Source organism: Bubalus bubalis, chromosome 18 (assembly GCF_019923935.1).
Source record: "Bubalus bubalis isolate 160015118507 breed Murrah chromosome 18, NDDB_SH_1, whole genome shotgun sequence".
NCBI classification, from domain to species: Eukaryota; Metazoa; Chordata; class Mammalia; order Artiodactyla; family Bovidae; genus Bubalus; species Bubalus bubalis.
In genome coordinates this window covers 18,758,122-18,780,342 of record NC_059174.1, presented here as the reverse complement: position 1 = coordinate 18,780,342, position 22,221 = coordinate 18,758,122, and the positions used below count along the sequence as shown (strand labels likewise).

Genomic DNA, 22,221 nt, shown 5'->3' with positions numbered 1-22,221 from the left:
CAAACATTTGGCAACTTCCTAGCCCCTGTGGAACAACACAAACAAGAGCTGCCAGAGTGGATGGCAGGCTGGCAGCGAAGCAGCCGCCCTCCCAGAGGCAGCTGTCTGCCTGTCTCGGGAGGCGAGTGTTTCCCCTGGGCCATGTCTGCCAGGGCAGGGGCCATTCTCCTCTAGAGAAAGGAGCCATCTGTTGGTGCCCTGATGTCCCTGGGAAATGAGACCTTTGGCAGCATGGCTAGTATGGTGTTCCATGAGCCTGTGGTGACCACTGGCCGGGCTCCTGCTCACATCTGCCAACCCTCTCCTTGTGGCATGCGTCTCTGCCCACCGAGTTCACCACCAGTGGTCCTGCCATCACTCCCCCAGTCCCCCAAGGGAGCTTCCCAAGCTCCTGTGCCCTGCTTCCCTCCCTCACCCTGACCCAGGCTCCATCTCTGGCCTGGAAGACTGCAGGGGTCTCCTGGCTGATCTCCCTGCCTCCATCTTACCTTCCCTCCACCTGTTCTACACAAAGCAACAAGCATGAACTTTGGATGATATGAATCAGATTACATGACTGCCCTCATTAAAACCCCCCGAAGGCTCCTCAACACCCTCAGAATAAACTCCGAGCTCTTTCCCAGGGCTCTAAGGCTGCTGTGGCTGGCTCCTCCCACCTCTGCCTCACTCCACCATCCACTATAGTCCAACCTCACAGGTCCTCCTTCCGTTCTCAAAACCACCAAGCCTGTTTCTGCCACAGGGCCTTTGCACTTGCTGTTCTGCCCACCTGGAATGCATATCCCTAAGATCTCAGCATGGCAGGACCTTTCTTATTATTCAGGTTTCAAGTCCTATGTCACCTTCTTAGAGGCCCTGCCCAGCAGCAGCTACCTTGCCCTCTCCTGTCATCTCTCTCTTGAATTCTCTTGAGAGTGCATATTACTAACAGAAATGTATTTGTTTACTTGCTCATTATCTGTGTCTCCTATTCAAATTTAAGAGCTGTGTGAGCAGGGCCTTTTTACCCCTCTATCCTCAGAGCCTCAGAGTTTGGCACAGAGTGGGTGTTCCAGAAACATTTCTTGGATCAATATATAAATGGATGCATGCACATATGAGTAAAAGCAAAAAATGCATATCTATATATTAATCACACACCAAGAGGAACCACTGGAGATGACCATCAGAAATCTCCTGTCTGAGTAAGGGAAGACCCCTAGAGAGGCAAAAGGGCATGTCCTATAAGCCACAGAGCAGATGGTATGGGCAACCCACCCGTATTCCCTCCGCTCTCACCTCTAACTCTAAGGGCTGCTTGCTGGGGAGACCGCCACCCTCTGTAGATCTTTCTGTGGACCCCAGGAGCATGCTTAACCATGGTCAGGGCAAGCCAGAAGCACCGGAAAGCAAATATCCTCACAAGTACGCCTCAATACGTGAAGGAGAGACAGTCTGTGGATAAATACCCCTGCTGCCTCGTGCCCACAGGACTGCACCCCAGTGGTCCCCAGTGATCACCAGCTTGATGACACCCTTTTCTGGTTACTCTCCCTCCCTAGCTTCACTTCACTACCCCCTGCCTGTATTTGGGAGGACCCTGAAAGACTGTTTTCTAGGGGGCCACCTTGTGTGAATTAGCCAGGCTGGGAAACCACCCAGATTTCTTACTCAGAAACACCCCCTCTCAAGGCCGATCATTACTGTCTAGTTCTTGCTTACAGATTCCTTACTTCAGGACTTTCAGACTTGAGTTTCTTGCAAGTCCTTTGGCGAGGAAACACACACCTTCATCCTGGACGTGGTTCTCCTCCAGGCTGGCAAGAATAAAGGAGAAAACCCAGTTGACTGGTGACATTTATTATATAAGATGATGCCAATAAAGATGAACCCATGTGCCCCACCCCTGCCAATTAAGAATATTCAACATCTGAAAACCAATAAAGTAAAAACATGTCAAGCAAAGTGTAAGGGTCCTCAATTTCTGGGACATCTCTGGGACAGAATTTGCCCCAGGGTTCCTCCACAGAAGTTCCCTTATGTCATAGTGACTCAAGATCCATTTTCGGCTTCTTTCTTCTTAATGGAAGCTTAATTTCATTTGGAGCAGCCATGTGCTTGGTGAAAGAACTACACTTCCCACTCTCCACCACAGCCAGAGTCGGCTAAGGGACATCCACATGGCCATCAACACATAAGGAGAGGTTGACAGATGGGGACTCTGAATGCTCTTTAAAGTGGAGAGACCCAGGCTGTTGCCCTTCCTAGATACAGAGGCTGAAACTGAAATACAGGAGTGCTGCAGGTGCTGCAGCAGCCACCTTGTAACCATGAGGCAACCAACCATGAGAACAAAGCCACATGCTGAGGATGTAACAGATCAAAATGAGAGAGAGTCCAGATTCCTGCTGGCCATATGTAGCTGCCGTAACAGCCGTATGCTGCCTACCTCCAAACTGCATGTACATTTTTTTAAAAAGTCAGTTCTTTACTGATTTAAGTCACTTTAGATGGAGGTTTTCCATCTCATACAGCCTAATGTAGTCATCACCAATACATTCACAGTGAGGCAATTCTCTAACAAGGATTTCCAGCCTAATCAGGATCTACTCAATGGTACATTGGCCAAGCTAGGGAGCCCTACTGACAGTCAAGGACCATCAGCAATATCCATTTTGTGGCAGTGCTCAATAGGTTTCAGTACCTTTATGCTTCCTGGAAAAAAAATCAAACATTCAGCATTTTATCTCCTTGATACAGTTTGGAACTGCCCAGAATATGTCATAAGAAGGCTAGACTAGTGGCATCTAAAGGATGGAAAGCTTGGAATCAGGATAAATATGATTCATGGCTCATCTTTTAACCTCCCCCAAGCTGCTCTGCCTTGCCCACGACCCTGACTCTCACATCCAGCGTTCTTAGGCACTCACATTCACCTTGAAACAACAAAACACTAGCAGCAGCAGCAGCAGCAATCATTGTAGCAGTAGCAGCAAGGGTAGTAGAAATATCTGCTGTTGTTCAGCAGATATTGCTAAGTTGGGTCTGACTCTTTACGACCCCATGGACTGCAGCATGCCAGGCTTCCCTGTCCTTCACTATCTCCTGGAGTTTGCTCAAGTTCATGTCCGTTGAGACACTATCCTATTACAATTTCACATTTATGGAGCACTTCCACATATGCCAGACACTGTATGAAGCTACTTACAGGTGTTATCTCATTAAATTCTTACAGAAGTATTTAATAGTTGAAAGCATCCATACTCTCATTTTATAGGTAAGAAACCTGAGATTCAGAGCCTGTTACTTAACTTGCTTAAGATCACAGCAGGACTTGAAGCTCAGCCTGCTGGATTCCAGACTCTGTGCTCTGAACCATTATAAGCCATGGAGGAAGCACACAAACCAACAAACCAATCATATTGGCTTGAAAAATTCAATGAAAAGAATTAGCCAGGCTTTATCAGCTTCATGCCACTTAGGACAAAGACAAACACAATCACCCAATCACGCAGTCATCCATCTTTGTCTTACACACACATCAGCTTCCACAGATGAGGCCAGAGAATGAAAAAAGGCTAGTGTCTGCCTCCCTAGAGAGATGAATCCCCTAAACTCACCAGAGTTCTTCCAGGGCCATATTCTTTTCCAACATCAATGCTAAGGCTTGAGCACCCACGCTGCCAATGTTGTTCCCCACCAGGCTGGATGTAGTCAAAAAACAAAAATATGTCAGAGCAGTGAGGAACTTCAGAGATAACTCAAGAAGGGCAAAATGCATGGCACACATTGCCACAAGTCCTGGCCTGCTCCATTTCAGACTAATCGTTTACAGGGCTCTTTTTCATTAAGTCCAGAAGCAGTTTTTTAGAATAAGCAGCTCCCACTATCAGACTGTAATTGACTCTGGAAATAAAGTGTAGCTGATCCAGGGCTTCCCTGGTGGCTCAGTGGTAAAGACTCCACCAGCCAAGGCAGGAGACATGGGTTCAATGCCTGGTCTAGGGAGATCCCATATGCCCTTGTGCCACTATTGAGGTTGTGCTCTAGAGCCTGGGAGCCGCAACCACTGAGCCCACGTGCAGCAACTACTGAAGCCCATGTGCCCTAGAGCCGTGCTCCACGACAAGAGAAGCCACCGCAATGAGAAGCCCATGTACTGCAACTAGAGAGTAGCACCCGCTCTTTACAACTAGAGAAAAGCAACAAAGATCAAGGACAGTCTAAATTAAAAAATGATTTTTAAAAAGTGTATCTGATCCAGGGCTTCCCCAATGGCTCCGTGGATAAAGAATCCGACTGCAATGCAGGAGACACAGGAGATGTGGGAGACCCAGGTTCAATTCCTGGGTTGGGAAGATCCCCTGGAGGAGGAAATGGCAACCCATTCCAGTATTCTTGCCTGGAGAATCCCATGGTCAGAGGAGCCTGGTGGACTACAGTCCATGGGATCGCAAACAGTCGGAGACAACTGAGCAACTAAACAATCTGATCCAGCCCAAGATCTTCTGAGTACAGACAGGGAATCAAGACCCCTGAGAGGAAAAGGGATCCAAAGACACCCAGAAAGACTCAGGTGTCCTGACTTCAACTCCAGTGCTCTTTCCTTCTCCTCCCATTGTCTAACACAGTGGGTGAAAATAAAGTTCATAGACCTTCATAACTGGCCCAAGCTCCTCCCTCCTCACACTGGCTTCCCCCACCAACTGTAGGACAAACTCTGAGGCTTACCTGAGCCACCTCAAGCTCTGGTGATCACCCAAGGCTGCAGCCAAGGCTTGGGCCCCCTCGTCACCCACCTGGTTGCCCCAGAACCTGAAAGGTTCAACAGAGTAAACAGTGTCAGTGAGAACCTGCTTTGTGTTCGAGACACATGCCCCTCCTCTCTGCAGCCCCAGGCAGAGGGGCAGGACTCCCCAGTCCCAGAAAGGCCTCAGGAGGACTCAGGTCCCAGCAAAGTGAGCCTGCCTCCATCTTTTTGGAGGGATGGCCAAACTTCAATTAGACTTTTTAGTTTCTTTAAATCAGACTTTCAAAATAGTTAGAGGTCCACCCAGTGCATAGTCTCAGGGACGGGGAACTCATTCTCAATGCCAATTCACAGTTGTGACGTTTTCCCTGGCATTGGGTTAGACCTGCTTCTGCTCACTGCCACCCACGAGTCCCTAGCTACCTGTAGGACCACCCAGAACAAGGCGAACTCTTCTTCCACACACCAGTTCTTCATCTCTTGCTCCTTTGTCACATCCCCAGTTTCTTCGCAGCCTCCAGCCCCTTCACCTTCTGGCTCCTCCCCCTCAGACCCACCCTAATTGGGAAACACCCCCTTCCAAGATGGAGCCCAGCTCATACTTTGGCACCTGGCCATTTCCCATGTGGGAAGTTACGAAGGACCCGGAGGTGCCCACATGGGCAGAGAGGGCTGGGATGCTCACTGCACTTTCACTCATAAGGTGAACACTTAATGAGCTCTGGCCCCATGCCAGCACCCCTCTGCACTCCAGGGTGTGACACTGTAATAGCAAAAACCCTGCCCACAACCTAAAGTGTGCATGAAACCAACTAAACACTTCACAACATCAAACCACTGGAATACTAAGCAGCTATTCTTTTTAAAAGTGAGGTCATGTGATATGAACAAAATATGTGTAATAATACAGTGTTAAGAAAAAAAAAAAAAGCAAGTTACATAATAGTTTGTATCACGTGATAGTGCTTGGGGGTTTTAGCACAAGACCAAGCCCAGACAGGTACCTTCATAAATAGGTGTTGAAATCTAAACACCCTAGATGTGATCTCAAGAAGGAAGGAGCTCAGTGGGGCCAAGGCCACCCTCTCCTAGACTCTGTGATGCTACTGATGCGTTTTGGACAAGGTCTTATCTCTCCAGCAACACAGTCCCACTCGGGGCTCAAACAGAGCCGGTGGGCAACTTGCCTGCCTGTAAAATGGGTTGGAACACCCAGGCCCTAAAGTCATTCTTCCTACAGTCTTGGGTTCTAAAATCCCCATTTTTTTGTTTGTTTGCTTGTTTTGTTTTGTTTTCAAATAGACCCTGGTTTACACCAGGGCAAGACAAGACAGGAAAGAGCCTCCAGGGGACTAGACAGGTACAACCCTGTCTGCCCAGCAAACAGAGAAAACCCCACTCAGGGGCCCTGAGGTCTGCGGACTATCCTTCCCTCCTGTGTCTGACCCCTCTCCCCTGCCTGGCATGACCCCACAGGAAGCCAGGGCTCTGCAGGACCTAGTGGAGCCTCCTCCCATCCAAGGTCCAGGGTCCAAACTTCCCCACTTCCTGCTCTTTCCTTGGCTCTCACCCCAGGCTGCACATCATTTGGGGAGCTTTTTTACATTACTGATTCCAGACCTTGCATGTAGATAATTCATTTAATTAGCCTGGGGCAGAGAGTGGCCTTCTTCAGGAGCTCCCCAGTGGTTCCCACACATAGACCAAGGTAAGAAACACAGCTCCAGCGCTCTGGAGGACCAGAGGGCTTCCTGCCACTGCTCGTGGGCTCTGCCCTCCCCCAACCCTGACATCCTGAGCTTCCTGTTTATTGAGCAAAAAGCAAGGCAGAGGCAACAAGGGCCGCCCACGCTCTCCCTCCCCATTGCAGCCTGGGCCGGGGGTGGAGGCGGGGGGGTGGGGGGTTGTCTCACAGATCTTGGGGCTGAAGAACTGGTTTCACCCATTCCTAAATCCTCGCAGCCCCCAACCCCTGCATGCTGCCCCTCTGCCCCAGAATCCCACCTACCCCAAAAACTGCAAGGAGTTGTTAGTTCTGAGCCCCTGGGCAAGCACCTCGGCTCCCGCGGCCGTGATGTGGTTGTTTCCTAGCCTGGAAGGGAAGACAGAGGAGAGACTGAGACAGAGGGCAGGGCAGGAGGACCCTTACTGCCCCCCCAGACCTGGGTCTGGGGAGTGGGGTGCACAGGGAGTGTGGCCCAGACGGAGAAACAGGGACCAGTCCTCCAGCTCTAGCTGGAGACGCGGTGTGTGCTGCTGCAGCTCAGGGGGCTCACTGATGCTCCTGCGACTTCATTTTCCACCAGCAAAGGGAGAGGCATGGAAGGGCCTGTTTTGCAAAGCAGTGTGACAGGTAGGAGCAGGAACCACAACAGTCCAGGGAGGGAGAGTGACTCACTCTTCCACCGTCTCCTCTGACTGTGGGCGGGCGCTGGACCCTGCTTTCCTCCCGCAGCCTGCCCCATCCACGGTGGCTGCAGGTGGCATCTACCTGTTTTGAAAGTGCCTGGGGCTAGGGGGGCTCTGGTGGCTGAAAGAAAGAAAAGGATCCTGCTAAGCCTTCAGGCAGGGGTGGAGGAGGGGATTTCAGCAAAATTTGGGCACCTCAGAGAGTTTCAGGGAGGTCCCCGGAACTCTCACCCACAGCTCCAGGCTTCCTGGAATAATACTGCCAGTTTCATCTTTCAAAGAAGTTTCATTCACTTTAAGCTGACAGACCTCTGACCTTCCTGGGTAACCAAAGGCCCCAGTTGCTGTGCTGGCAAGTCCAGTGCCCCCTCTGCCCCAAGGCCTGCTTCCCACGGGCTGCTGCCAGCAAAGGACTGGGAGACCTGAGCCTCCTCTGTCAGGCACATTGGCTGGAGGACTCCCCAGCAGCCTCTGTCTTCTCTCCAAGCTGCACTGGGGTCTATGATGCTTCCTCCTGACAACCCTTCCTTTCCTCTCTCCCTCCCTCAGGGTCAGACCTGCGGCTCTCCCAGCCTCCCCCTCCAGCTCCCTTCCCCAATTTCCCCCCATAGGCATTTCCCCCAGCAAATTTGTTGAGTATCTAATCCCTCCTTGGAGGACTGGACAAACAAGATCAACATGCTGAGAATTTATGTGATTTATCCACCATCTCTCGGGCACTAAGTTCACTATGGAAAGAACCTGAGATACTGTGCCAGCTTTCTATGTATATTAACTTGCTTAATCGTCACAGGGCTTCCCTGGTAGCTCAGCTGGTAAAGAATCTGCCTACAATGCAGGAGACTCTGGTTCGATTCCTGGGTCGGGAAGATCCCCTGGAGAAGGAATAGGCTACCCACTCCAGTATTCTTGGGCTTCCCTGATAGCTCAGCTGTTAAAGAATTCGCCTGCAATGCAGGAGAGCCTGGTTCGATCCCTGGGTTGGGAAGATCCCCTGGAGAAAGGAAAGGCTACCCACTCCAGTATTCTGGCCTGGAGAAGTCCATGACCTACAGTCCATGGCATCAGAAAGAGTTGGACATGACTGAGCAACTTTCACTTTCTAATCATCACAACTACCTATGAGCTATGAGCTATAATTACTTTCTCCATTTTATAGAAGAGAAAACAGAGACACAGAAAACAGAAGTGACTGTGTGACCCAAGGTCACACAGCTAATGAGGATTCAAGTCTCAGGGATGCTGGATCCAAACCTTGGTCAGTCTGGCTCCAGAGTCCTGTGTTCTCACTGAGATGCTATATTAACCCAAAACACAGATCTCTCAAGTTCTGGGAGCAGCACCTTTTGTTACCCTACAGCCCTCCCTGGAGGTTGCACCAGCCCAGCTCTGGCCACAGCCGCTCTTGGCTTCCTGAGCTGAGGGTAGCAGGTGGTGGAGGCAGAAGAGAGTCCTCAGTACAGAATGGTGCCTCTGGTGTTGGCCTCAGTGGCCCTGCCCGAGACTGAGTCAACAATTTTAAAATGGCAGCTCATCCCCAAATGCATGTTAGCAATTCTTCACTTTGAAGCTGAAACTCCAATACTTTGGCCACTTGATGTGAAGAGCTGACTCACTGGAAAAGACCCTGATGCTGGGAAAGATTGAGGGAGGGAGGAGAAGGGAGTGACAGAGGATAAGATGGTTGGATGGCATCACAGACTCAATGGACATGAGTTTGAGCAAACTCCTAGAGATGGTGAAGGACAGGGAAGCCTGGTGTGCTGCAGTCCATGGGGGTCACAAAGAGTTGGACACAGCTTAGCAAATGAACAACAACAACCCTGCCTCATAAACCCAGGAGGCAAGACCATCTCAAAGGGAAAAAGAAGCCAGGCCAACCCATGGACCAGCTAGGGGGATGATGCAATGGTGTCAGATGGGAAAGAGATTCCACTTGAGGCTGAGAGGGTGGGGAGCAGCAGAAACTCAGCCTTTCCAGGCTAAAAAGTGAAAGTGTTAGTTGCTCAGTCCTGTCCAACTCTTTGCGATCCCACAGACTGTAGCAGACTCCTCTGTCCACGGAATTTTCCAGGCAAGAATTCTGGAGTAGACAGCCATTTCCTACTCCAGGAGACATTCCCAACAGGGACCGGAGCCATGTCTCCTGCATTGTAGGCATATTCTTTACTGTGTCAGTCACCAGGGAAGCTCAGCACTGGACCCACCAATAAAGGGACTTTCTGAGAGCTTTTTGGCAACTGGCTGCCTCTGTAGTGGCAAGTGACTGCTGCATTCCTACCCCGACCCAACGCGTGCTCAGTGTACCAATCAGGGAATGGATCGCCCCAGAGAGCCAGTGACACTCTGAGACACAAGGAAGAAAAAAGGTCCTGGAAACCCTCTTCAGTCCTGGGGGCTAAAGGTCAAAGGGCAGGAAGCCTCAGCAGCATTGGTCCAGAGTTTGCTGGGGAGGTCACAGCATCAGTGAAGCCCTGTTCAGAATGAGACACTGTCCTTGTTTTCAGCGAGGTGAGGTCATATGCCCATTATGGGGCGAGACCAGACCAAACTGATTCAGTTGTGGGGACGAAAGTCTCCAGGAGTAGGGAAGCCCCAGGCTCACCTCAAAGCCAAGAAGTTCTGCTTGCACGCAAGGAGCCTGGCCATGGAGTGTGCACAGCCATCGGTCAACTTGTTGTTGAAAAGACTGGAAAGTTCCGAGAGAGAAGAGACATGGAGATAAAGCATAATGGACAGTGACCACCCCAACCCTGGGTCACTGGCTCCCTCAGGAGTCCCCTGTGCCCTCTGGCCATGCAAACATCCCAGCCCATCACTCGCTCACAATTGCTGCCCAGGCGGCATGGCTTGGGCTGAGTCTGGGGACATGGGGCCCAACGTCCACAGCCTGACTTACGCTAACTTCTGCAGCTGCTCACAGTGAAGAGCATGTTCAACCAGCTTGCAGATGCCTCGGTCTGAGATGTTGTTATCTCGCAAGCTAAACAAAGACAAAAGAAAAAAATCTGAACACAGAGCCAATGAGAGAGGGGAAAAAAATTGACAAAACCCCCAAAGAGACTTTTGCTTAACCCGGAAGTGCCAGCCTCTGAGCTTCTGAGAAATGCCACAAGGACAGAGCACCCCAGAAAAGTGGACACTCCCCCGTGCCTGGCCAGGGTGCTAATGTCATGCACTCAGTGGGGTGGAGGGCTTTGGAAGTGGGGACCCAGAGTCTCTACTAAAGAACACTGGAATCCTTAGGAAGGCCCTACCTAATTGCTGGCACTGTTTCCAGCTCTGTAAAAGAGAAAGGACCATCGTGAAAGTTCCGAGGTGAGAAGGAACATGGGGAAGGCACAGGGAACTAGACAGGCCACCGCTGGGGGTCATGGTGGTTACCACCATCCAGGCAACCAGATGGAAATTCAGACATGAGTGGCTAAGACTTTGGAAATGAGCACGCACCCTATATCAATACTCCTGCAAGCCAGCCTCTGCCTGGCAGGTCCCTTCCAACATTTCTTTTGGGGAACGGTGTTCCCGAAAGCTCACCTGATCACAAGATCAGTCATATAGTGCTCCTCAAATAGACTCTCTGGCCCCTTCCCCAGAGCTGGTGAGTCTGCACGTGTGGTGCGGGGCTCAGGGATCCGTGTATTTTATTCACTGTACCCGTGACTCTGCATCTTTTGGTCAGCTTGGGGCCTGACTTAAAGGTTAACACCTCAGGCTCTCTGGAGTCCCTCAAAGAAAGTTCTGATCCTGGACAGGTAAAGTCAGGAAGGTAAAGCAGCCTCACTGGGCTCTGGTGGGGATTTAAAGAGACAGTGCACATAAAGCCCTGGGAGCACCCGGCACAGAGTGAAAGCTACCTGTAATCTGATCGCTTATCCGTATGGAGCGCTGCCCAATAGTACTGATGTTTAATCCTCTTTAATCTGATGAAGTAGGTACTATTATGATGCTCATGAGAGAGAAGGAAACTTGCTGAGGCCCAGCAAGCGAAGTGACTTCACCAAGGTTGCACAGGGGCTAAAAGATTGGAGCCTAGGTGTTCCAGCTCCGTGTGTGTGTGTGTGTGTGTGTGTGTGTGTTGTGTTCAGTCGCTCTGGCTCCACAGCCTCCTGTAAACCACAGCGTCATGCGGCCTCTCCCTTACAGCCTGCTCAGGGCTCTCAGGTCAGATTCATGCATGAGTGGGTCATGAAATCAACTCTGAAGGTCTGGAGCAGCCTTCTTAAACTGGAAACAGAACAGGAAGGAAAAAGAGAGCAAAGTGTGCCAGGGTTAGTATGAGAAAGTCATTTTGTGAAATTTCAGTTTGACATGTCTGGGTGCTCGCTTACACTCTCCCTCACCGTGGGGTCGTGGTCCGAAAACTTTGAAAGCCATGGCCCTAGAGTCAGAACCGGTTCTCAAGAAATCTGCATGCACGGGGGCACCTTGTGTAGGGGCTTCTTGGAGCCTGAGGGTTTCGGTTGGCATGGAAACAACTTGGAGTGGGAGAGACACAGTTTGGCGCCGTGGGAGAGAAACCTCCCTCTCTCACCCTTTCTCTCTCTTCCCCACTTTCTTCCCTCCTGTCTCTGTCTCTGTCTCTTTTTCCCTCTCTGCCCACCTCCCTCACTCGCTCTCTGTCTCTGTCTGTCCGTCCCTCTACACACAGGAAAGGCCCACTCAGCAGGCTCACGGTTGCTACCCGCCTCTCCCCCATAACGATGGCGGTTTCAGTACTTAAGTGTGTGCAGGGCAAAGTGTGGTGGAACTTGCTCAGGGACTTTAACTGCTAATGGAAATTCAAGCTGGTTCCCACAGACCTGCAGTCTTCATAGTATGGCCTCTGAACCTCTTATAGCAGAATCACTTTGTTAAAAACTTAAACTCCAGGGCCCCCACCTCAGACCTACAGAATGAGAATTCTGGGAACAGGCCCAAGAACCTGCATTACCACAAGCCCCCTTTGCACACTCTGGTCTGAACACTAGAACCAGCCCGCCCTCACATTTCTCTGAAAATAGAGGCAGGCCCCCAGTCTCCACCCAACCCTTCCAGGCCATGTGGGAGTCACGTTTCCCAGCCAAGGAGAAGGGGTCCATTCATCCTAGGGATCCATCTACTGTGGATCATCCAGACCAGAGGTTCTTGACCTCTTGGGGGTCCAAGGACCCCTTCAAGAACTATGGGTCCACTATCCAAATGCTCGTTCATATTTCTATCAGGAAAACAGCTCCCACAGACAGGTCTCAAAATTCCTGAGTGAAAAAAAAATTATGATTCCTCCTTCCTGGGGAACTAGAGAATTGTGCTGTCATGATCCATCTATACAGCCAGACCCACTCTCCCTTTCTCCACCTGGCTGTCAGTCCTGGGGGGCTGATTCCTATAGACACCCTGACTGGGGGGGTCCCTGTGGGTTAAAGCAAGAGTGAGGAGGAGAGGAAGGGCCAGGGTTTAACTGCAGCCCTCACCGTTCCCGGCTGCTGCGGCCTCCATCCTTCCAGGCAGCCCTCTCCACACCCACCTCTCAGCCAATAACCACTCACCCACCCCACCCCTTCAGGCCTTGTTGCTGGTGTTCAGTCACTTAGTTGTGTCCGACTCTTTGCAACCCCAGGGACTGCAGCACACCAGGCTTCCCTGTCCATCACCAACTCCCGGAGCTTGCTCAAACTCATGTCCATCGAATCGGAGATGCCATCCAACCATCTCATCCTCTGTTGTCCCCTTCTCCTCCTGCCCTCAATCTTTCCCAGCATCAGGGTCTTCTCTAATGAGTCGGCTCTTCACATTCAGGCCTAAGGAGGCTAACAGCCCTATCCCTACCCCACCCCCAGCCCCAGGAGCCTGCATCATCCCTCTCTGCTCTTCCTAACTCCTGCCCAAGCTTTTGTAAGCTTCCCTTTATTAAAATCTCCTCAAATCACCCAACAGCTTCCTCCCTATATATTCATATTTATCACATATGTTAACTGTATCACATACATATCAGGGGCTTCCCAGGTGGCGCTAGTGATTAAAAAAAAAAAAAACCTGCTTGCCCAATGAAGGAGACTTAAGAGACATGGCTTCAATCCCTGGGTTGGGAAGATCCCCTGGAAGAGGGCATGACAACCCATTTCAGTATTTCTGCCTGGAGAATCTCATGGACAGAGGAGGCTGGTGGGCTACAGAGAGCCAAAAAGAGTCAGACACGGCTGAACAGACTGAGAACCGCACAGCACATACACATATCAACTCTCTGTGATATGTTATATGCTACATTATTATTATATTTAGAAATATGTCCTGATAACAAAAGCCACCACACAGTTTCTAATAGATATCCAGGTACTTGCTCCACAGAGAAAAAAGTCTCCCTGCTTTAGTCCAGGGAAAGGTATGCCACCCTAATATAGTCAAGGAGAGGATTGTTCCTTGCTTAAGGTCCCCCACAGTAGACATAAAGCCCTGGAGAGGCTGCGAGTCGATTTTAAGTTTAAGCTACAACTTCTGCTTTCTCAGAGGTTTAAAACAGGGAGCAGAAATCCCCTTTCAGGGCTGGAAGGGAAGTTGGGAGCCTGCAGCATGCTGGCCACCTGACCTGGACACCTCTCTGCCCTCGTCTGGCCCGTGGATGGAGAGAGGCCCACGGGGGTGGGGCACAGACGTTCCTAAGCGGGAAAGCTCACAACTTCAGATGGGGGCTGAGAGCAGCAGGGCCAGGTTAGAATGTCTCCACTACATAAAGAAGTAAAAAGCCGGTGGAACTCTGTGGCCACTGTCTATCTCTTGGGTCTCCAAATTTCCATCTCACTGGGACTTGGAAGACTCTCAAGGGAGTATGGGATTAACAGGTGTGCTGTGCTGGGTGCTGTGCTTAGTCGCTCAGTCGTGCCCAGCTCTTTGCAACTCCATGGACCGTAGCCCACCAGGCTCCTCTGTTCATGGGATTCTCCAGGCAGGAAAACTAGAGTCGGTTGCCATGCCCTCCTCCAGGGATCTTCCCAAGCTAGGGATTGAACCTGGGTTTCCTGCATTCTAGGTGGATTCTTTATCATCTGAGCCACCAGGGAAGTACCCTACCAAATATAAAATAAACAGTAAGGATTTACTGTATACCACAGAGAACTATATTCAATATCTTGTAACAAACTAGAATGGAAAAAAATAGGAAAATATATAGACATATATATATGTGTGTGTGTATATAACTAATTACTTTGCTGTATACCTAAAACAAATACAATATTGTAAATCAACTATACTTCAATTAAGAATAAATTAATAAATAGATTTTTAAAAATCAAAATGAAATCTCTCATGGGGTGTAGTCACCTCTGATTTGAGGGTAGTTCCTAATACAGACACATATTACACCAAACTTTGCCTGTGACTTCAAGGCTGCCATGGTGCCCCTGAAGCCCATCCATAACACAGGTTGCTTGTGGGGAGCAGAGACTGGTAACGAGAAAGCTATCAATTGTGAATCTCAGTTCTGCCATTTCCTGTGTGATCTTGGACAAGTTACCTTGCTTCTCAGAGCCTCAAATCAAGGACGCTGGGGATAATAAGGGCTTCCCAGGTGGCATCAGTGCCAATGCAGGAGACATAAGACGTGGGTTCAACCCCTGGGTCGGGAAGATCCCCTGGAGGAAGGCATGGCAACCCACTCCAGTATTCCTGCCTGGGGAATCCCATGGACAGAGGAGTCTGGCCTGCTACAGTTCATGGGTCACAGAATCAGACACAACTGAACCAACTAAGGATGCATGGCACGGGGATAATACCATCCCTTCCTAGAGCCCAGGGTGGTTGTGGGGATTAAAAGGTAATTCTGGAACTTCCCTGGCGGTCCCATGGTTAAGACCCTGTGCTTTTTATGCAGGGGATGTGGGTTCAATCCCTGATCAGGGAACTAAGATCCCACTTGCCTCACAGAGCAAAAAATATTTTAAAATAAATTAAAGGAGGCAATTCTGGGGAAAGTGTAGTACAGTGCCTGGCACATGGGCCATTCCATGAATTTCGTCTATCCTTATTATAAGTTGAATCTAAGGTGCAGACTGAGGAGGGATCTCCGCTAGGTCTTTGCACAAAAGGGGCTGGGCCTGGACTCCTGGCTCCCAGCATAAAGGGGGTTCCCCTACCTGCACCAGGATGGCAACATTCCCACAGTGCCCAGCCAGCATCACCCAGCATCACTCACTAAAGAGCTTTGCAGATGCCCAGGCAAGGCAGCAGCTGCTCCACGCCGATGTCACCCACAGAGTTGTGGTCCAGCTGCAGGGCCACAGGCCGCTGGAGGTGGCGCAGCACGAAGGCCAGGGCAGCACACTCGGCCGGGCCCACACTGCAGAAGGTCAGCTTGAGGTGCCCAACGTTCAGCCTGCGCACGGCCTCCTGCGCCAGCCGCTCCTCCTGCATCTCATACAGGCTCCGGATGAGCCAGAGGAAGCCAGGCAGGGCGTGCATGCTCTTGGCCTCACCCGGCAAGGCGGGTGGGATGCAGCGGAAATGCTCGCGGAGGCTGCGGGTCAGACACTGCCGGACACAGTCCCAGCGCCTGAGCAGGCCCGTCTCAGAGGCCTGGCACTCAGCCAGCAAGCTCCGGTGCTCCTGTGACAACAGCCCCGCCAGGAAGGCCCCTGTGATCTGGAGGTTGTGCGGCTCGGCCCCCTGCAGCAAAGCAGCCACGCTGCCCTCTCTGCATCGGGAACCCCGCAGGAACAATTTGGGCAGCACCCTGGCCAGTGGCGAGCTTCCAGGCCTGTGACCTTGGAAGAGATGTCTGAGCGAGGACGGCGGGGTGTCGGCACTGAGGGCGAGGTAGAATGCAGCAAAGAAGCACTGGAAAGTGATATGCAGAAATTCCAGGGGGGCTGTACTCCCGGGTACAACCCTCTTGGCAAGCACCAGGAAGCCAAGAGAAAGGTCCTCACTGTCGACATGTGCCGCCTGCAGCTGCTTGGCTGAGAACACATAGCAGCACGTGCCCAGGCCCCAGAGAGCCAGGCGGCCGAGGTGCAGGAGTGTGGGGAGCCTGCCCTGAATCAGGCTGGGTCCCAGGCCATGGGTGGCTAAGGGTAGGGGGGAGGCGTGCAGCAGAAAGTGCTGCAGGATCAGCAGGTACATATCCGTGGTGGTCTTTGGGGACCCCCGGCCCTGCAGCAACAGCTCCTCGTGGCATTTGGACACCATCCAGGAGAAGACAGGCAGGTGGCACAGACCGTGCAGGGCCGAGGTGGCTCTGAGCAGGCAGAGGAGGCGGTCGGCCACCCCAGGCTCGCGATGCCGCTTCCTCAGGTACAGTTCGATGCCCTCTTCCGAGAAGCCCTTGAGGCTGAGTTCCGTGCGCACGTGCTTTCGGAGGCTCGCCGATACCGCGCCTGGGCGGCTGGTCAACACCTTGCGGGCGTTCTTTAGCAGATTGCCCTGCAGAAGGTTGAAGAGCAGACTCTGGACTGACGTGGGGGCGGTCGGACAGCAGTGACGCTCCCGATCCGTGAACCTGAACCTGAACTCATCAAAGCCATCGAAGGTTAAGAGGATGCGCTCAGGGTGGTCAAGGAGGACCTGGAAGACGTCCTGGGGGCCAAGGTCAGGCCAACAGCAGTGTTCGAAGAGCAGCGTCTGCACGGACAGTGGTTTCACCAGGCACTGCAGCTGCCGGCAGCTAAATGGGAAGACGAAGAGAAATTCCTGGAAGGCCCGCCCGGAAGCCCAGAGCAGGTGCAGCTGCTGCAAGAGTGTGCTCTTGCCACTGCCCGCCTCGCCCACCACCAGCACAGTGTCCGCCTCTTTGTTGAAATGGTCACGGGTGCTGAAGAGCTCCTCCAGGCCTAGGGTGGTAGGGCTCTGCTGCGAAGGTCCAGCCATGCCCACCTCCATCTGGATTTCCAGAACATTCTCTGTATACACTTCTTCCAGGCAAAGATTCTCTGCTCCATCGTAGGTGCTCAGGAAACGAGACTGAGCTGATATAACGGTCCTCAGCTTGGACACGTACTTCTTACAGGCGGCATCTGGAAGACAGAAGAAGAAACAGAGGAGCTGGGACCATGGTGAAAATGGGACCTGATGAGGGGTGGGCTGCCTCGAGGAAATGAGATGTGACGCATGGGCAGTGCCTGTCCTGGCTCTCCACTAACAAGCCATGGACTTGCGACTTAGCAGCAGCAGCAGCAGCAGCATGTAACCTTCCTGAGACTCAGTTTTCTCCTCTGTGGGACAGGAGAAGTGGTGGTCCATGTAAAAACTTGCGGATCAACGAAGATAATGTTCTTTGTTCAGTGTCCAACACGAAGTGCTCAAAAGACATTGCCTAGCACCATTATCGTTACTGACATTGCAAAGAGCTCTAGAGAAGATCAGGAGCACTGTGCTGGGATCAGAAGACCTGCATTCTGATGTCTGTCCCACCATGTTGGTTCAGTAGACTTAGATAAGTCCCCTCACCACTCAGCCTCAGCTGTTCTTTCTAAAGGGAAACAGAAGGCTTGAGGACACAGGAGCTCAGTTTCTGAAGTCAGATACACCTGAGTTTGAAATCTGGGTCTACCATCAACTTGGGCAAGCGTCTCATCCTTTCTGGCTTTAGCATTCTTATCTTTAAAACTGGGAACAAACCACACCTTGAAGGATTGTTTTAGGAAGAAATGAGAAAAAGAAGAGTTTAGAAGAATGGTGACATATAGTTCACTCTCACAGAATGCTGTTTATTATCATTATGATTACTGGAAGCAGCAGGCACAACAGTGGCCCCTCTAAGGCACCCACATTCTAACTCACAGCAAGTGTGAATATGTTAACTTACTTGCAAAAAGGATTAGACAGGTGTGATTAAACTAAAGGCCTTGAGGTGGGAAGCTTATCCTCGTTTATGTGAGTGGAGCCAGCGGTGGATGGTACCTGGGCCACTGGGGCGCCCAGATCAAGGACCTGGACAATATTCCCTAATCAAGACCTACTTCCCCATCCTCTTCATACAACCGTCTGCAATACAAGTTCTCATGTCTAGGATGTGTCCACAGGGGTGCTGTTTTTCCTTTTGTTGTTGTTGTTCAGCCGCTAAGTTATATCCGTCTTTTGGGGACCCCATGCACTGCAACATGCCAGTTAGTGTCCTTCACTATCACCCAGAGTTTGCTCAAAGTCATGTCCATTGTGTTGGTGATGCATTTCATCTTCTGCTGGCCTCTTCGCCTTTTGCCTTCATCATCCTCATATTATACCAACATGAGCAAACCACTCCCAGGGTCAGGGGTTAGTTCTTTTTATAGGAAAGTGAGAAGTGTTGGTCCAGAGCCCCAGGCGGTAGGACCACAGAGTATCACAGACTTACTGCCCCCAACCAGGTACTGACCCATTTGTTCTCAACTCAAAGGCTAAAAGGTAATTCTCACAGAGCGCTCTGAGCACACTGAAGCTGTATTTATGGTCATTCAAAGGACAGGCCCTGTGATTGTTGTTTCCTCTTCTGTTCCCAAAGCTGATGACTGTCTTTGCCCTTAATGCCACCTGGATAAACTAGGAGCATTGAATAGAGACTGCAAAATATATATATTTTCCTAATACTTTGATTTTGCATGCAGGATTTCCAGCTGCCAACAATCATATCAAAATTCTCTAGGGGAAAAAATTTTCTCCTTTTAAAAACAAACTCATATCAATTGTCACCTTTGGAATTTTCACCTTTGGGAATCTTGCACCATGGCACAGCGTTAACCATGCGTGAACAGCCAGCTGAGGTTGATGATACCAATAGCAAATATTAACCAAGGGCTAAGCAGGGTAGCATGCTCGGAGCTATGCATCCCCTATTGTGTACTGATGCCTGCGTTCTGTTCTCAGGTGAGAGGGTGCAGACCCAGATGCCAAGCACAGGCTTCCAGACATCCTTCCTTCAGGGGGCAGAGCCCGAGGTGGTAAATCCATCTGTCAGCACCATGCACAAGTCAGGGGGCCTTGATGGTAACGAGCTTTCTTGACGGTGATACAGGATTAAGACACACGAGGCTTGCATCCTCTCTTTACAACCAATGAGCTCTTCTCCCAAGAAAAGAGGAAGTATGGGTGCAGATGGTCTAAAACCAGATCCATCCTCCCCTAGCTTGTTAATCAACCTCCCTGCCCCAGTTTCCATATCTGCAAAGTGGAGGAAATAATACCTGCTTCTCAGGGTTGTTGCCAAGGACAGACATCATAAATAAAGCACTTGGCAGGATGCCTGGGACGTTCAAGCTGTGCTATCCGAGCCTCTCCCATTCCTGAGTTGGGTCGGTGACCATGTGAGATGAAAGATATCACATTATCTAAATCCATTTGGCTCCTAAGTTTCTGATGAGTAGCTAAACTGCAGATATCAAGAGATACCAGCCATCAAAAAGTGTTTCTGTATCTTTCCAATACATGTAACGAGAGAAGGGCCAGTAAGAAAGGCCAGTATTAGCCCTCAAGACAAAGTTGCTCCAGTGATCACTCTGCAGGGTAAAAAGAAATCAAAGCAAACCCTAATAGTACACACATTAATCCTCCCAACATCCCAATGAGACAGTGTTGGTACTGTTATTGTTGTTTAGTCACTAAGTCATGTCTAACTCTTTTGCCACCCCACAGACTATAGCCTACCAGGCTCTTCTGTCCGTGGGATCGCCCAGGCAAGAATACTAGAGTGGGTAGCCATTTCCTCCAGGAGATCTTCCCATCCCAGGGATCAAACCTCCATCTCCTGCATTGGCAGGTGGATTATTTACCACCGGGCCACCAAGGAAGCCCCAAAACAGTAGTGATGTTACCCTTAAAATGAGACGCTGAGTTTTACGGAGGTTTGCACAGCCAGTAAGTGAGATTTTAGCTGACAAGTCTCATGCTGATGTTTTTGCTCTTCACCACGAATCTGAAAGTCTTCCTTTCCTTTTCTGATAACTGAAAAGAACACATATATACCTTCAAAAGGCAGGGCCAATGGGACCGGTAATTCCTGAATACACTGTAGAAGAAAGGCAGCCAACCCATTCGCCTTCACTGTGGCGAGATCAAGGAGCCTTCTTGCCTGTGGGGAAAGCAAAAGTCATTATTTATCCAGAAAGGCAAATGGAGAGGTGTGAGAAGGTCTCTACCAACTATGGCAATGCCATGAGCCTCTCTCTTCCACCACAATAAAAGGCCAGAAAAACATCTGTATGGTAAGATGCATTTAAACAAGTCAATGCAGTATCAGGTGGTGAAGTGAACACTTGAACACACATCCAATGTGGCTCCCTCTTAAGACTCATTGAAAGAGTGAACAACTTAAAAAAAGAAAAAGACATAACTCTATAAACCTGCAAGAATGGGAAAAATAATTCTTGGAAGATGGAAATCACGTGAGTGAGTAGTGATTTCTTCGCGCCTCTGAAATCCCCACAGAGACTACAGCACAAGGCTCAGTGGCAGGTTTCAGGCGCGCTAGTGATGGAGGACCGCAACGCAGCTGTTCTAAGACACGAACACAAATACTATGAACACTTTAAAGCAGCCATGAGCAGGCTTATTCCATGAGTCTCAATCAGCTTTACCTAAACTCACCTGGACACCAAACACATACTTCAAAAACAGACAAAAATCAAAACTAGAAAGTCCCCTTGACATTTTGAGACCATACACATTCCTTTACTTAGAGCAGTCTTATGGCTCCTCCATCATCTGAAACATTGCTCAAACATCATCAATGATTTTGCTCTTCAAAGATGCTATCAATAAATTACACATGAGAGCTTCCCAAAAGAAGCAAAAATTGATGTGAAATAATTTTTCAAGCAAATGTTTAAAATTCAAATAAGAAAGCAGACAACACTGTGAATGAACTATACTCTAATAAATCTTTTAAAATAACATTATTACTAAATAAAAAATGAAATAAACATCCTAACACAGCAATGTATTCCAGTTCATTCATTAATAATTCATTATTTCATCAACAAATATTTCTTGAGTGCCTACTATGTACAAGGTTCTCAGCACAATAAGTTTTAAGACAGAAACTGGTACATAGTAGGCATCAAAATAGATTCATATGATTCTAATCAATTAATTAAATTCTAATTAATTCAATTAATTAGTCAAAGCCCTGGGTTTAGCACTGGCCTTCTCATTAACTACTGTGAGCTTTTTCTCACTTTTCTGAGACTCAATTTCCCAGTCCATAAAGTGGGCTGTTAATGACTGTTCCATCTGCATTACAGGAGACCTGAGGTTCACTCTTTGGGGGAAGACAAAACAAAGAGCTTCAGAAGTACCCCAAAGACATTTTTCTGTTCTTGTGGAATGGCATCTTCAGAGGCAGTTATCATAATCCTGAATGTTTATGAGCGAATGCAATTTCATATAGAAGTCCTATGTGGGCATTTAAACTACATAAGTACATCATGTTTTGTATTAATTATTAAACACAGATTTAACTTAATAAATTTTTGTGATCTGTTGAGCTGTTAGTTTACAGCGGACGGCACTAAAAGCGAACAAGCACAGAGCATCACCAGTTACCCAACTGATAGTAACAAACAGTGAGCTGGTGAGCGCTTGCTGGTGGTTTAGTCGCTAAGTCATGTCCGACTCTGTGACCCCATGGCCTGTAGTCCGCCAGGCTGCTCTGTCCATGGGATTTCCCAGGCAAGAATACCGGAATGGGTTGCCATTTCCTTCTCCACAATGAGTGCTTACTGTGTGCTGGGTACTGTTCTAAGAGTTATATAGCTCACCTCATTGAATTCTCCCAAGACCTTACTAATGTTTCCCAGATGAGGAATCTGAGACAGGAGAGATGAAGGAATGAGAGCTTCCACAGAGAAATCTGAAGTCACAGGCCTTGAGCCTGCATCATCCTGACTTCAGAATCCAAGATGCTCGCCACCACAAAACAGCATCTCGCATCAGAAGTGGCACGGCACCAGAAAGCCACAGCAACTTTCACCTTCCCAGCCACCTTTATTTATTTATTTTTATTGATTAATTTTTGCCACAACATGTGGGATCTTGGTTCTCTGACCAGGGATCAAATTCTTGTGCCCTGCAGTGGAAACGTGGAGTCTTAACCGCTGGACGGCCAGGAAAGACTGCTGGCTCCCAGGTGACATAGCGGT

The 22,221-nt window shown here is 49.7% G+C and overlaps 1 protein-coding gene across 8 annotated transcripts in view; it reads right to left on the bottom strand.

Annotated features, from left to right (window-relative positions):
- Positions 1–22,221, bottom strand: part of NOD2 (nucleotide binding oligomerization domain containing 2) — a 34,071-nt gene that overhangs the window by 5,324 nt on the left and 6,526 nt on the right. For 6 of the 8 annotated variants that reach the window (XM_025268646.3, XM_025268643.3, XM_006043263.4 and 3 more), the window contains 8 exons: positions 20,048–20,153; positions 15,309–17,124; positions 10,038–10,121; positions 9,744–9,827; positions 6,738–6,821; positions 4,711–4,794; positions 3,600–3,683; positions 1,713–1,796 (listed from right to left, as the gene is read on the bottom strand). In XM_025268646.3, the coding sequence (XP_025124431.2) occupies positions 1,713–1,796; positions 3,600–3,683; positions 4,711–4,794; positions 6,738–6,821; positions 9,744–9,827; positions 10,038–10,121; positions 15,309–17,124; positions 20,048–20,153 (2,426 nt within the window). Of the gene's footprint in view, positions 1–1,701; positions 1,797–3,599; positions 3,684–4,710; positions 4,795–6,737; positions 6,822–9,743; positions 9,828–10,037; positions 10,122–10,995; positions 11,366–15,308; positions 17,125–20,047; positions 20,154–22,221 lie in introns of those variants that run through there. The other 2 variants (XR_003104520.3, XR_003104521.3) reach the window with 2 other exon arrangements.